The sequence below is a fragment of the Kogia breviceps genome, chromosome 14 (genome assembly GCF_026419965.1).
Source record: "Kogia breviceps isolate mKogBre1 chromosome 14, mKogBre1 haplotype 1, whole genome shotgun sequence".
NCBI lineage: Eukaryota > Metazoa > Chordata > Mammalia > Artiodactyla > Physeteridae > Kogia > Kogia breviceps.
In genome coordinates, this window is record NC_081323.1 from 30,545,734 (window position 1) to 30,562,030 (window position 16,297).

Below are 16,297 nucleotides of genomic sequence, written 5' to 3' on the forward strand. Positions count from 1 at the left end.
GCTTCTTATTGTGGTGGCTTCTCTTGTTGCAGAGCATGGGCTCTAGGTGCGTGGGCTTCAGTAGGTGCAGTGTGTGGGCTCAGTAGTTGTGGTGCACGGGCTCTAGAGCGCAGGCTCAGCAGATGTGGCACACGGGCTTAGTTGCTCCGTAGCATGTAGGATCTTCCCAGACCAAGGCTTGAACACATGTCCCCTGCATTGGCAGGAAGATTCTTAACTGCTGTGCCACCAGGGAAGTCCCTGGCCTCCATTATTTCTGCTAGAAGCCAGCTGTTAAATTTATTCGGTTTATCTTGTAAGTGACTCGTCATTTTTCCTATGGATTCTTTGAAGGTTTTCTCCTTGTCTTATACCTTCATCATTTTAACTCTGATATATCTGTCTGTGGGTCTCATTGTGCTTATCTTACTTGGAGTTGTTAGAGCTGCCTGCATGTGTAGGTTATTGTTTTTCAATACATTTGGGAACTTTTTTTTATTGTTTCCTTGAATATTTGTTCTGCTCCTTGCTCCCCTCTCCTTCCAGTACTCCAGTTGTATGTTCATGTATTTATTTGTGTCTCATATTTCTCTCAGGCTTTGTTTGTTTTTCTTCATCCTTTTTTCTCTCTGCTCCTCAGCTTGCATAATCTCTATTAACCTAAGTTTAAGAATTATTATTATTATTTTTTTTGCTGCTTGCAGGCTTTCTCTAGTTGTGGTCAGTGGGGGCTACTCTTCATTCCGGTGCACAGGCTTTTCGTTGCGGTGGCTTCTCTTGCTGCGGAGCACAGGCTCTAGGTGTGAGGGCTTCAGTAGTTGCAGTACGCGGACTCAGTGGTTGTGGCACGTGGGCTTAGTTGTTCCGCAGCATGTGGGATCTTCCCAGACCAGGGATCAAACCCATGTCCCCTGCATTGGCAGGTGGATTCTTAACCATTCCACCACCAGGGAAGTCCCAAGGATTCTTTTTTTATTTGGGGGTTTTTTTTGTCTGTGTTCAGTCTTTGTTGCTGCACGCGGGCTTTGTCTAATTGTGGCAAGCAGGGCTACTCTTCTCTGCTGTGTGCAGGCTTCTCACTGCAGTGGCTTCTCGTAGCACGAGCTCTAGAGCTCACGGGCTCTAGGTGTGTGGGCTTCAGTAGTTGTGGCACATGGGCTCAGTAGTTGTGGCTCACGGGCTCTAGAGTGTAGGCTTCAGTAGTTGTGGTGCACGGGCTGAGTTGCTCCGCAGTATGTGGGACCAGGGCTTGAACCTGTGTCTCCTGCATTGGCAGGCAGATCTTAAGCACTGCGCCACCTGGGAAGTCCCAACAATTCCTTTTTTTGCCAGTTCAAATCTATTGTTGAGCCCCTGTAGTGAATTTTTGATCTCAGTTATTGTATTTTTCAATTCTGGAGTATCCATTTGTTTGTTTTTTATAATTCTTATTTTTGGTACTATCTCTATTTGATAAAAGTTGTCATCATACCTTTCTTTAATTCTTTAACCATATGTCTCTTTAATTCTGTGAACATATTTATAATAGCTGCTTTAAACTCTATTCTGTTAAATCTGACATCTGGACAATATCACAGGTAGTTTCTTTTGCCAGACTTTTTTCCAGCATGTGGGTCATACTTCTCTGTTTTTCTGCATGCCTGGAATTTTTTTTTTTTCCTGCGAACAGGATATTTTAGGTGCTGGTCCCCCCAAACCCTTCCCAGATATGTTATTGTTATTTATGTAGCTACTGGCTGGATTATTTTAACGAGGAGAGTGTCTTCCTCAACGTGTTGTTATGCCTCTGATACTGATCCTCAGGGCGGTGCAGTTTGGATGTGCCCACAGTCACCCTGCGATGACAGTGGCACACGTAGGGCTGTCTCCTACTCTCACCCACTTAACTGCTGGGTGTGATCACCCAGCAGTTAAATTCCATGGATTTTTGTGCATTGTGCCATTGTTTTCAACAGTGCTCAGGGAATAAATTCCTCTACAGACTAATGCAGTGAAATTGTGGCACCTTCCAAGGATTAGCTTCTGCGATTAATGTTTGGTATCTGTTCTAACCCCAGGAGGGTTCCTCCCAGCTGTCTTATTCCCCAGTTCTCTCCTGCAGACCAGCTGGTCTGTGGTCTAGGCTGTATCTTCATTAGATCCCCGATTTACCTACTCAGTTCGTTTCACCACACCTTTTGCCATTCTTGAGATTGAATGCCCTTGGGTGTAAACTTCTCCATGCTCTGTTGCAAATGAAGTCATTTCTGACTTTTCAAAGCTTTTCTTGACTAGATTGCTGTTTGCTCCTTGGACTGTTTCCAAAGGCTTTAAATGTTTTGGTTTTTAAAAAAATTTTCTCTAGTTCAGCTGGGGAGCAGGTGGGCAGAAGTCCTCATGCAGTCATGCTGGTAGCCGAGCTCTCCAATATGATCTCTGTCTTGGAGAGTGAAGATCAGATTCACACATCTTGCATTTTATGGGTCCCCCATAGTTCTGGCTGTAGTCCTTGACACACATTATAGGTGTTCAATAAGTTTATGCTGAATCTAGTGAAATTGCAATTAATCAGTCTGACATACCGCTTAAGATTACCAGCTCTGAATTCAGATGACTGGGTTCAATCCTGGTCTCTGAACTTGGCAGAAGTGGGACTTTGGAAAGCCACTTACCCCCTCTAAGCATTTGTGTTCTCATCTGTAAGTGGGATACTCTGTACCTCACAGGGTTGTTGTGAGGAGAGAGGGAAATAATCCATGAGTAAAAACCCTTAGAACAGTTTCTATCCCATTTTAAGTGTTCCGTAAACGTTAGTGATAATTAGTAGTCATTGTTGACGAACACTGTATAAAAATGGAGAGCTGGTATACATGCAACTTAAAAAAACACTAATCACTAAAAATCCTAAGTTTTTTGTTTGAAAACTATATCAAAATTTACGGCCCGAATTTTTAACGTGAATACTGTAATTTAAATTTTTCAGTAGGCTTTTGACCCTTTCTCCCCAAAATGTCACCTGTGTTTTGCAGTTCTTTTCTGGAGTTCTAAGCTGCTTTAAGGGAAGTCTAAAACCAACTTCTACAGTATGTTATCTACCGTCCAACAGTGGGAGCTCTTGTTACAGTGGAACCTCAGACACGAGTCCTGATATTTATAGTGCTGCTGTTAAATACTGTGCAGACTTACACAAAAATGCATTTAGTTAGGTATTACTGATAGTAGTGGTTTCCGCCTTACGTTTGAAGAGCCAGAAAACCGTATAAGGTTGACTGGAACAGTAGGTTGGTGTGAAGTTCGTTCTGGGGGTTTACCTCAAAACCTGTGGAGTGTATTTTTATACAGATTCACTGTTTGTATATGTGTACCATCTTTACTTCTTCAGATACCTTCTTTATCTTGATTCCTTGGCATATTTGTGCACAACCAGGGTAATTTCTCAACTGCTTGTTCGGGATACATATATCCCTTCCTTTTTCCATGCAGTGGGCTTTCTGCAGGGCAGAACTGCCTTGACAGCCAGCCTTTGGGTGGGTGTGCTCCCTGCCCCTGCGGGGAACTGCTGCTCAGCCAGGGTACTGACTGCCCTTCCTCCGCAAGCACTCGTGTTTTCTGGGAATAACTGTCTCAAGTTGACTGGTCCACATGGGGCCTGAGAGGGCCAGGGGAGAGGAGAGTGCAGGGCTTGACCCGCTGGGCTGTTCCTGCTGCTGCTGCGGGGTCATCCAGACGTTGTCCTGTGGGCCCCCTCTGGGCCCAGAGCCCTCTTGTGTTCTCCCACTTCTGCATGTTTGAGGCTGTGTGTTCCATCTGATCAGATCTACTAGTTTTCCACATTTGGGGCATCCCCTGTGATTTATCAGTCACAGAAGGATCTCCTTTTGGTTTTTCAGCACAGTTATGCAATTGTGGTTATTTGTTTGTTTTTAGTCTTTTTTTTTTTTTTTTTTTTGCGGTACGCAGGCCTCTCACTGTTGTGGCCTCTCCTGTTGCACAGCACAGGCTCCCAGGCTCCAGACACGCAGGCTCAGCGGCCATGGCTCACGGGCCTACCCGCTCCATGGCATGTGGGATCTTCCTGGACTGGGGCACGAACCCGCGCCCCCTGCATCGGCAGGCGGACTTGCAACCACTGCACCACCAGGGAAGCCCTGTTTTTAGTCTTTTAAAAAAAAATTTATTTATTTATTTGGTTGCGCTGGGTCTCAGTTGCAGCACGTGGGATCTTTGTTGCTGCGTGCGGCATCTTTAGTTGCGGCAAACGGGCTCTTAGTTGCAGGATGCAGTTAGTTCCCTGACCAGGGATCGAACCCAGGCCCCCTGCATCGGGAGCATGGAGTCTTAATCACTGGACCACCGGGGAAGTCCCTGTTTCTAGTCTTTTATGTGGTCTGGGGATAGAAAAGGAAGGCTGCAATGTGTGCTCAGTTTATCATCTGGAAAACTGGAAAGATAATGAGAAGCTATTTGAAATGAATTGGTTTTAGGGTTCAGAGTAGCTCTCCTTTTATCTACTCTCTAATTAAGAATCTCTCTGGAACCTAGCAGGAGATAACTGGCATTGTATTTAATGGCAAGGCTCTTGAAGAGTGAGTTCCTTTGTTGAGTATCAGAATCTTCTCTTGAAGAAAGAAACTGTAAATTTATATAATTAATGTGTTGAAGATATCCTCAGAACTCTGGAGAGAAAAATATGTTCCATTTTCTTACTGGGAATGCCTGGAGCTCTTTTCTCAAAATTAGGACCCACCTATACCTCCTTCCCCAGGCTATACTTTCTAGGTAGTGGAAGTAGAAATTCTCATGCAGCTGCACTCAGCATTCATTGAAGAGCTGCAATATAGCAAACCAGTGGTTTCCTGTTTTTGTAAAGTTTTATTGGAATGCAGCCATACTCATTCATGTCCATCTTGTTTAGGGCTGCTTTTACTTTATAAAGGCAGATATGAGTCATTGCAACGGAGATCATTCGGTCAACAAGTCTAAAATACTTACCGTCTGGCTTCTTGCGGAGCATAAAGAAAGTGGGTTTGGATTCTCCTGAGTGTGGTGTCTGCTTGGCTCAGGAGAAAGGAAAATGTGGACTTTGAATGTAGAGGTGAGGTGGAGAGGCACAGAGCCTCCTGCCTTCATAGAGCTTGTTTTTGTTTTGGACTCATCAGATTATCTTCTTTGATAGACCTCCTAAATTGACCTGCTTTCCTTCCCACTTATCCCATTCACTGCTTCTGATCAAGCCCCTCTTTCCTGATTTACAGGGTGTCTGCACAGATCACTGATAGCTTCTTCCCTGTTTTGATATCTGTTTCTTCCCATTATAAATACAAACTGAAGCCCAGTCTCATTCCGTCCCTCTCTCGAAGATCACCACTTGTCCTGAAATTGGTGTTCATCATTCCCCTGCTCTTTCCTGTGCTTTCACTGCATCCGTATTCATCCCTGAACAATGCCTAATACTGTTTTGTGTATTTTATAATTTCCTGTAAGTGGTATACTATGTTTATTCTTCTTCACCTTGCTTTTTTGGCTTAAGATATTTATGACCTTCCAGCCCTATTTCTTTGAATCTTACTTTTGTCTGGCGTTCCAGTGTATGGACGCACCACAGTTCATCAGTCCTTTCTACAGGCTCTTTTTTTTCCTAGTTAAGTTGACCTTTTGTTTTTCTTTTTTAAATAGCTTTATTGAGATATAATTTATATACCATAAAATTCACCTGTTAAAACTATGCAGTTCAGTGGTTTTTAGTATATATGCAGTGGTACAGCAACCACTGTTATATAATTTAGGACATTTTCATCATTCCCCAAAGAAATGTTGTAACCGTTTTTAGTCACTTCCTATCTCCCTCACCCTTCCCCCAACCGCAGATTGAAGGTAATCTCTTTCTGTCTAAAGATTTGTCTGTTCTGGATCTTGTAAATGGGATCTTTTGTGGTCTTTTGTGACTGGCTTTTACTTAGCAGAATGTTTTTGAGGTTCATCCATGACGTAGCATGTACCTGATGGGCTTTTAAGTTGTTCACAATTTTTTGTTATTACAAATGATAATTTTTATGTTACTTTTTAAGTGACTTTGCTATTAGTAAGAGTAAAAACCAGTCTCATTGTTATCATTTGCTGAAGCTCTGGCAGAAAAAGAGAAAGATAATGCTTACCACAGAAATACAACTGAGTGCCTCCAGGAGTGAGTATGGCACGGTCCTTGCCTTTGGAAGAACTCACAGTGTAGCTGGGGGTTAGAATGACAAACTAATTATAAGACCACAAAAGTGCTACAAGTGAATAAGCAAAATTGGGAGGAAATGCAGGCGGAGCAGTTAATTTCTTGAGGGATGTGTACAAAGTGTTATAAAGTGAGTGGCATTTGATCTGAGTCTAGACCTTGGAAAGTTAATAAGGTTTCAGGAAGTGGGTGTTGGTTGGGAGGAAGAAGGAGGAGCAGAGGTGTTGAGAGATGGAAGGGCATCTTCCAGGAACTGGGGAGATCTGGCGGCCTGAGCAGTGTTTGGCAGGACAGGGTGGGTAAGGGCTGGTCTCATTGGTCTGTACCTGCTGTATCATTGGAAATATTAGGGAAGATGAAGACACAGCCACATTTGTATTTAAGAAAGAAAACTGACAGCATAGAGTGTGGGCTGGAGACAGGAGAGTCTGGAGGTGGGGCAGCCCATATGAAGGCTGTTCCAATCTTTTGGTGAGAGGTGATGCCTGATGTTGGTAGTGGGAATGAGAGGAGATGGCGTGGAGAGGCATTTTTCAGGTTAAATTGACAGGAGTTACTGGTAATGGGCGGTAAGGGAGAGAATTCTAAGATGACTCCCATGGTCTCTGTCTTTGACAACTGAGTGATTTGGGAATTTGGTAACTATCCCCCACATAGTCAAGAGTAACTTGTTGCGATGGAATCTTTAAGTACTAAAATAGCTTATCTTATAATTTAAAGATTACTAAAAGTATTTTATTTCCAATTCAGAAATGAAGCAGGTTCATACTGAGCCTGCGATGTGTCAATTTCAGACTTGAACGGTCAAACTACTATTAATTATCACTTCCTTATAGCCAAAAGAATGCAGTGGTGTAAAGATTCCTGTCGATGCCAGTAAACCTAATCCAAATGATGTGGAGTTTGATAATCTGTATTTGGATATGAATGGAATCATCCATCCCTGTACTCATCCTGAAGACAAGTACGTAACCCATTTTTATTACTGATGTCACAAATTACAGAGGAGTACTATATGATATTACATTGTTTGCTTGTCATTGTAGACCAGCACCGAAAAATGAGGATGAAATGATGGTTGCAATCTTTGAGTACATTGACAGGCTTTTCAATATTGTAAGACCAAGACGACTTCTCTACATGGCAATAGACGGAGTGGTAAGTGCTAAATGACTTCGAATCCCCCATTTTTGTTTTTGCTGTGTTCCCAGTGTCTAGAATGAAAGTAAGCTAAATTGTGAAAAATGTTGACTGTAGTGAATTTGAGAAAGAAAGCCTCATGTTTCAGTTACTCATTCAAATGTATTTTGTGTATGTGCCTGTTTTGTGCCGCATCCTGTGAGGGGCTAGGGATGTCAGTGACTGCCCTTGCTTTGAAGGGCTCGCCACTCAAGGGACAGAGGCAGAGGTAGATGTGCAAGGTTAGTTACCCAGGGCCTTCCTCAGGCGTTAGACGGCACTTGCGGGGGCCTTGAGGGAGGGGGAGTCAATGCTACAGGGGAGTGAGGAAATAGAGAGGAGGGGGCTTTTGTCCCATTTTTTGAAGAGTTAAGAATAATTGGAGATTGGGAGGGCAGGGGCAGAGGAGGGAGGTGGATGTGACAGATGTGGGGAAGGAGGACCTTCCAGATGTCTCAAATGTGCCAGGTCACACACTTTCTGTGTCTTTGGCCACACTGACATGCTGGGGCAACTGCAGGTGTTTAGAGTGGAAAGAGAAGTAAAGAGAGGGGCTTGAGAAGGCCTTTCCTGTCACACTCAGTTTGGCTTTTATCCTGTAGGCAGTGAGTAGTTATCAAAATAACTTCGGAGGGGACTAGCTTATAATTATACCAAGTGGTTTCAGTTATAAATGACCAGCAAACTATATATCAGGGTTCAAGGAAAATTAGGGTAAATCATAACCCTAAATTTATTTAGCCATATGCACATTGATTCCCTTTCTTTTAGATATAATAATTTTGGTGGCTAATGAAATAATTTTGAAAATCTGGAAAACTTAGGTCCAAGAAGCTTAACTTTTCTGTGAGATACTATTTACTCAAAGAAAAATCTTAGCTACCTGAAAACTTAAGTTGCAGTTAAAGTGTAGTGAGGAATAAAGGGAACAGGAATATGACCTATTTGGAGCAGATTGCAGTTCACATTAGCTAAGTTTCCTGAAGAAGCTCTTTCACTGTACTCCGTTGTGTGCTTCTGCTGAATCAGGTCAAAGTTATGTGCACATTCGTATGTGTATGTACGTGCTCTTGTCTATAACTCATGTTTTGTTGAAATATACATGTAGATCATAGAACCTGAAAGAGTTAGATTAGGTGGTCTCATTTTACAGGAAAGGGAACTGTTTAAAGAGAATATGAAATAACTTATTTCATGTAGGCAGGATACTTGAGAGTTCCTTCCAGCCCCAAACCCAGTTCAGTAACTGCAAAACCTTGCAGTTCAGTTCACTGCATTCAGGCTTACCAAGTGATTGAAGTTACATTTGGCTTGAGTGATTTAAGAGTACTTTTGATTAAAACCTTTTCTACCTGCTGTGCCTTATTATAGACACAGAGTGAAAATTATGAACCTTATTGTGGGAAATACAAAAAGGCTTTTTTAAGGTCTTGTGAAACCCATTTGGAGACCATCCTTCCTTTTAGTCGTGGACAAAGGGAAGGTCTTCCTGATCCTGGTTCTGTAGAAACCACTCACTTGCTGTGTGCTGAGTCTGAGTAAAGTGAGCTTTCCATCTGAGGTGCCTGAAAGCGTCGTAACCCAGTGGAACTGGCCTTGGGGCATGGACCCTGCAGTATTAAGTGCTGTGGCCTCATAGGATGTTTGTCCTTTTGACATGTCACTCACTCACCTAAGTTCAGCGTTCGAGGTTCTTGGTCCAAACTTAAGCTCCCAGGATCTACTGTCTGTCATGAAAGGATTGTTTGGACATATTACTTAACTTTTCCATTTTAGCATACTATTTTTGTAAGACTAACTGATTCAAAATAATGTACAGATTTAGTTACGAATGTTTGGAACAGTATTATGTCACTATGAAATACCTGTTTTCAGGCGCCACGCGCTAAAATGAACCAGCAGCGTTCAAGGAGGTTCCGAGCATCCAAAGAAGGAATGGAAGCAGCAGTAGAGAAGCAGCGAGTCAAGGAAGAAATACTGGCAAAAGGTAAAGAACATGCACCTTGAGGTTGGACTTGTTATCAGATGTATGCAGACGGGGGGTAGGGGTGGAGACTTCCTTACAAATAAGTATGGTTTTAATTTAATCAGGACCCCAGGATAGCCAAGGGAAATTGACATTCACTGTTGAGGAAAAGTAGTAATAGAATCGTTTATTCCATTAATAAGCTTGTTCATTTCCAAACTCTATAGTAAACGGGAAACTTGGGAATAAAAGGAGGGAATTCTGGTAGGGAGAGCAAATTGTCAACTTCTGTCAGGGCGAGTGCAGCCCTTCAGCTCACTTTTACATATCTGTAAACTAGAAACACATGAAGAGTGCTTCTTACTTCCTTTTTCCATGGGGGCTGTTAGGAAGCTACAGTTCTGTAAGCATTTTCCTCAAGTCAGTCTTGGTGGCATGCTTGCTGCTTCTCCCTAGAACTCAGGTCTGGATAAGGAGGCCTGGGACGATGGGACCATGTTTCCAGGCTTTCCCCAAGTCATACACACTCTCACTTTGGGTTGAGGCGGCAGGCACGGAGGTAGTGAGGTGCCCAGGGCTCCCTTAGTTCAGGGAGGGGGTTGTGGGGTGGAAAATGGTCATGTTGGCAGTTCCTCAAAACCCTGATGGGTCCAGAGGTGGGAGTTGGCTGAGTGTCAGAGAGGAGGACGACTAGGGCCCTGACACCCTGGGACCGCTTCTTCCAAGACGTCTGTGGGTGTGGCGCGGTGTAGGGCGGTGCTGGCAGGGTGGCTTGTTTGGTGTTTTGTTACATGAGGCAAAATGATAGACCAGGAAAGCCACGATTTTTGGTTTAGGATGTTGCATTTGGCAAGTGGAAAAAGAGACATAGTGTAGTTGGCTGAGGCTTATAATTACACTGCCTTTAATGTTATTTTAATTTGCTGGAAGTGTGCAAGTATGTGAGTATTTTAGCTGCAGATTGTAATTAATACTCTAAAACCTGTTTATATTTATAACAGGTTGTCTTTGCTTTTAGAGATGTCTTCTTTCTTGAAGATGTTATAAAATATATTTGTGTCTTGAGAAAAAGCTAATCAGTGATAAAGAGGAAAAAATAGGATTTCTAAATCCCTCTAGGTGATATAAAGCTGTGATAAATTCAGCATTTTAACTTTGTTTTTCTAAGGCCCCTTCATTTTAAGAACTGTTAGTAGGATCAGAGCCCCTAACCTCTGTGTGTGTGTGTGTGTGTGTGTGTGTGTGTGTGTGTGTGTGTGTGTGTGTTCGTTCTGCCAGGGGCATTAGGAAGAATGTCATAATGTTACATTTTTATGTAACAATATAGTATCTTTTGTGTACCATGTATTGTTTGACAGTCATGTTAAAACTTACTTTAAATTTGAGGGGAGGAATCTTATTTTCTTCGGAAAGGGGGATCATTGTTCCTCACTTCTCCTTCTTTTGTATTTCAACTTATTGTTTTTGTTGTTCTGGCCTAATATCGAATAGTTAGCTCACTGTTTATGGGGAGAACAAAGCATTGCCCCTTTTTCTCTAGGTGGCTTTCTTCCTCCAGAAGAAATAAAGGAAAGATTTGACAGCAACTGCATTACACCAGTAAGTAGTCTCATACTTTGCTAGTTATTGCTAACTCTTAAATGATAGGTTAATTTATTTCCTTCTGTCATTTTAGGGAACTGAGTTCATGGACAATCTTGCTAAATGCCTTCGCTATTACATAGCTGATCGTTTAAATAATGACCCAGGGTGGAAAAATTTGACAGTAAGTTTCATATTTTCGTACTTCAAAAAGATTAGGGTGACAGTTTGAGGCTGTCCTTTGATACGACTGATATTATTTGTCCTTTTCCCCCCATAAAATACTGGTTGGGTGTTAGAGGAAAGAGAAGCATCCAGGGTTATTAGAGATGGGGTGCCTTGCACGGTCCAGTTAGAGACAGCTGATTTTCTCTCAGTGTCAATTTTATACTCTTACCATCACTGCGAAGCCATAAGATGGAACTCGTGGTTTAAAATACATATATAGGGCTTCCCTGGTGGCGCAGTGGTTGAGAGTCCGCCTGCCAATGCAGGGGACACGGGTTCATGACCCGGTCCGGGAGGATCCCACATGCCGCGGAGCAGCTGGGCCCATGAGCCGTGGCCGGTGGGCCTGCGCGTCCGGAGCCTGTGCTCCGCAACGGGAGAGGCAGCAACAGTGAGAGGCCCGTGTACCGCAAAAAATAAAATAAAGTAAAATACATATATATGAAAGTCATTTCTGTTATTAGAAATCAAAATACAGCAAGATTAAAGTCATGGGACTGCCTCTAAAGAATGGCTGTGTTCTCCTGAGAATTTAAGCATAACTTTTATATAATAAAAATTTATACTAAGCTTGTTTCCCTATTAGATATGGTATATTATATTTAATGTATATCTCTTACTGGTTACTCTCAGGGCTTATATCGTTCGGTGCTGTATACTTGAGTAGCAGTGAGAAGAGTAGAAACTTGTGAACTGAATCTGTTTTTCTAATGGCTAAGTTTGACACAAACATTTCATTTTTTTCTATTCCAAGTAGTAAGTTAACCAATGAAATAATTTTGATGTCTAACACATGCACACCTAATTAAGAAAAATTTCCAATTAGTAACACTATCTTAATAGAATTATCCCAGTTTATTTTAAGACATTCAATTCTGTTGATTTTTGTGCTAGAAAACTGTGGGTGAGCTACAAATGTTAAAAACTGTTTTTTATAGGTTATTTTATCTGATGCTAGTGCTCCTGGTGAAGGGGAACATAAAATCATGGATTACATTAGAAGACAAAGAGGTAAAATTCACTTATAAATATTTGATTATATGTTCCATTTTAAAAAAGACAAGCCATTGTATAGACAATATTTGGTAAAATGAGATATTCCTATAGTATAAAATATATTTATTTAAATATGATATATATGTCCCTTCTCTCTAGCCCAGCCTAACCACGACCCAAACACTCATCATTGCTTATGTGGAGCAGACGGTAAGTTTCTTCTTTGGGATCTGAGTCTCTTGGATTAAACCATAGCAAGTCTATGGGTTGGTGTATAGTAATGGATTATTTGTGGTTGCCTGGAAATTCTAAAATGCCTTGCTTATTTTATGTGAGGGGGAACTAGTATAGAGTTGTTGTTCAATCTGTGATTAACATTCACCTATCTTGAATTTTTGTTGTTGTTACATTTTTTCAGCTTTTTAATATGGCTGCACATATCTTTAAAATGGAATGTTTCCAAGTGTTGACTCCTGACTGTTAGTTAGATTCTAGGCCCACGTTTCTGTAGATCTTGTTGGCCTCTAGGAATTTTTAGGCTTTTTGGCTTTGCTGCCTCTGTGTGCTCATTTGGGCTTTTCTTTGTGTTGGTGTCTTGTGTTATGATAATGTCTTGCCTTTGGTTATGGGGTAAGGGTCTTGTAGAGGGCTCACTGTTTCCTGTTTTGTTGTTGTTGATTGATAGCTGATCTCATTATGCTCGGCCTTGCTACACATGAGCCCAACTTTACCATTATCAGAGAAGAATTCAAACCAAACAAACCCAAACCCTGTGGTCTTTGTAATCAGTTTGGACATGAGGTCAAAGACTGTGAAGGTTTGCCGAGAGAAAAGAAGGGAAAGGTAAGAACTTCGAGATGGTAGTAGCCTCATTTAAAATTTCTTAATTTTATTTTTTATTGTGATAAAATATCGATATATATCAATACAACAGAAAATACACCTTTTTAACCACGTTTAAATATACAATTCGATAGCATTAAGTATATTTAGGTTGCCTCATTTTTTAAATGGATAAAGAGAAGACTGGTTGATTAGATTTTTACCTACTTGCTCCATTACCCCTCATAGAGATGTATCTTTCAAAGCTCTTTAAAGTTAACACAAGTTCACAACCATGCATGAACTCATCCTTTCTACTCCCCACTTTCCTAACACAGCTTATATCTACATGAGGCTGAGGTCATATAGGTAATAATGCCCATTGCACTTGATTTGTTTGTAGAAGTTATTTGTCTCAAATGGTTATTCTTCTTAAAAGGAACTATAAATCAGGTATGTTAAACTTCTTGGTATTTTTTTAACGGCATATGTGTTTTATTTTATTTATTTAGTTTTATAAAATTAAGTTAAATTAATTAATTAATTAATTAATTAATTTTTTGGCTGTGTCGGGTCTTAGTTGCGGCACACGGGATTTTTCTGTTGTGGCGCGGGCTCTTGGTTGCAGCACTTGGGCTTCTCTGTAGTTGTGGCGTGTGGGCTCTGTGGTTTGCAGCATGCAGGCTCTCTAGTTGAGGCGCGCGAGCTCAGTTGCCCTGCGGCATGTGGGATCTTAGTTTCCTGCCGAGGGATTGAACCCGCATTCCCTACATTGGGAGGCAGATTCTTTACCACTGGACCACCAGGGAAGTACCCTTGGTACTTTTTAAGTTACTCCTAGTTTCTACATATTAAGGGTTCCCTTGATTATATCCATTCTCCTTTAAAGGGGTTTCTGTTTTAAGAATATGGTACCTCTTTAAAAGACATGTTGAGTGAAAAAAGCGTGTAAGAAGTATACGTATTCACAGAGAAGGATGAGGCATATACATTAAAATGTTAATATTGGTTGGGTGAAGGTCAGGGTTTGGCAAACTGCAGGTCTCCAGATTTGGCGTATGAGCTAAGAGGGTTTTTTCAGTTTTTCAAGAGTTGTAAAAACAAAACAAAACATGAAAGAATATGCAACAGAGACCATATACGTCCCACTCCCCAGGCTAAAATATTTAGTGTCTGGCCCTTCGCAAAAGACGTTGGCCAATCCCTGTTCTAGGTCTGATTGAGGTTATGGGTAATTTTTATTTTTAAAATGGTTTGGTGAGTTCTTTTTTATTTAATACGTGTAATATTAAAGTAGGTCTTGTTTTAGAAAAAGCCATAATGTTTGTGTGGGTGGAGAAAACTCCAGGGTTCAGAGTAGATGTGTTGAGTCTTCATCCCCTTTCTTGCAGCACGATGAACTGGCAGACAGTCTTCCTTGTGCAGAAGGAGAGTTTATCTTCCTTCGTCTCAGTGTTCTTCGTGAGGTATGTAGCAGTGACCCCTGGCATCGGTCCACTAAACCAGGGTGCCTTTTCATGGCTTTAATGGCAACGTTCCTTCTTGGTTGCAGTATTTGGAAAGGGAGCTCACCATGGCCAGCCTGCCATTCACATTTGATGTTGAGAGGAGCATTGATGACTGGGTCTTCATGTGCTTCTTTGTGGGAAATGACTTCCTTCCTCACCTGCCGTCCTTAGAGATTAGGTATGTGTGTTTGTGTCGGCCTTCAAACTGTTGTTTTAGCCTTCTTGCCTTTACAGTGCACGCTGGTCCTAATACATAATGTTTGTTTCCTGGTGGCAGGGAAGGTGCAATTGACCGTTTGGTTAACATATACAAAAATGTGGTACACAAAACTGGGGTAAGTTCACTCTTGAATAATTTCAAAACAGAAGTATTTGCTTTTATAAGAAGATCATTTTACATGTATTTTATCACTTACAGGGTTACCTTACAGAAAGTGGTTATGTCAATCTGCAGAGAGTACAGATGATCATGTTAGCAGTTGGTGAAGTTGAGGATAGCATTTTTAAAAAGAGAAAGGATGATGAGGTAAAGTGTTTCTATTGCAGTAGCTAAATTGCTCCTGTCTCTAATAGGCTGTGATGATCCTGTGATTGTCCTTTTAACCTCTTTGAGTGCGCTGTTAAATCATTGTAGTGTATCAAACACCAATGTAATCACGAGTGGTCAGTGCTTTGATGATTTTATAAAGGCTGTGATGCTTGCTGTGTGGAACCTGTGTGAGTTGCATTGTAATTTCTTCTCTCTTAATCTTAATTAAGGTATAAATCCAAACACCTGTCTAATCAATAGGACATGAAATGAGGGTTCCAAAGCTAGAAGAATGCTGGAATTGAACTAGTGTGTTTTATAGGCACTATTTATGCTCTGGACCTAGGAACTCTGTACTCTGGTGGCAGAGTATAGGGGGTCTGGGTGGGATTATATCATTCAAGGCAGGTGGTTGCAGCTCTGTGTAATAAATGTAGACGTAAAAAAAGGAAATAAAGTCACAAAGCACTCGGGAATTAGTTACCTGTGATAGGGTGAGTGCTTAGGTGAGAAGTCCAGGTTTCTGGCTGGGGTAGTTGGGAGTTTGCTGGTGCCATTCACCAAGGTAGCAAACCCCAGAGGTAGAGCAGGATGGGGTGGGGATAAGGTAGAAGTGAGTTTCGTCTTGGAGGTACTGAGTTTGAGGGGCCACAGGACACCTGAGAGGAGAAAAGTCCATGAACCAATTGGAGCGCAGGTCATAAGTCTTTTGAAAGGAGATTTGAAAACCATTGGCATGTGGGAGATACCTCCCATCATGAGTGTGAACTTGATGTCCCTGGAAGCTCATATAGAGTGAAAGTGCCTCCATCAGGAACCTTGAGGAGTGTGGATGTTTAAGGAGAAGGCGGGGCCAGGGGAGGAGGTCCCTAGAGAGAGGAGAAGCCGTTGGTACTGCCTGAGGTGTCAGAGAAGGCTGGACAGGCCCCTAGTCTTCAGCCAGGGCTTGAGATGCCCTCGGGAGCTGAGGGCTGGAGGGGCAGCAACCTGGAGGCAGAGTGGGCTGGAGGATGACTGCGGGGGGTTGCCAGGGAGGCCAGCAATAGGTAAAATGAGCAGAGAGAAAGTGGAGGAAATCCCTTAGAAGCTGATTTTCTGAAAGTCATATGGCTCTTGTGAGCAAATAGCAACATAATATCACTACCTTGCTTCACGATTTCCTAACAGATTAAAACATGTCATTGTCTCCGACAAGATTTTATGTTTTCTTCAATTTTGAGTACTGTAGCTAGTGGCCTCTTCTTTAGAACTTTGTGTACCATTTTGTGTAACAGTGAGTGGACTGTAGGCATTCTTTCAAAGCCTTT

The 16,297-nt window shown here is 41.8% G+C and overlaps 1 protein-coding gene across 2 annotated transcripts in view; it reads left to right on the forward strand.

Annotated features, from left to right (window-relative positions):
* The window catches only part of XRN2 (5'-3' exoribonuclease 2), a 78,783-nt gene that overhangs the window by 10,249 nt on the left and 52,237 nt on the right, over positions 1–16,297 (forward strand). Inside the window, exons 2-13 of one of the 2 annotated variants that reach the window (XM_059036308.2) lie at positions 7,018–7,145; positions 7,228–7,339; positions 9,236–9,347; positions 10,867–10,925; positions 11,002–11,091; positions 12,074–12,146; positions 12,291–12,341; positions 12,817–12,974; positions 14,345–14,419; positions 14,506–14,639; positions 14,739–14,796; positions 14,880–14,987. In XM_059036308.2, coding sequence (XP_058892291.1) covers positions 7,018–7,145; positions 7,228–7,339; positions 9,236–9,347; positions 10,867–10,925; positions 11,002–11,091; positions 12,074–12,146; positions 12,291–12,341; positions 12,817–12,974; positions 14,345–14,419; positions 14,506–14,639; positions 14,739–14,796; positions 14,880–14,987 — 1,158 coding nt within the window. The remainder of the gene's footprint in view (positions 1–7,017; positions 7,146–7,227; positions 7,340–9,235; positions 9,348–10,866; positions 10,926–11,001; positions 11,092–12,073; positions 12,147–12,290; positions 12,342–12,816; positions 12,975–14,344; positions 14,420–14,505; positions 14,640–14,738; positions 14,797–14,879; positions 14,988–16,297) is intronic. The other variant, XM_067013469.1, reaches the window with a different exon arrangement.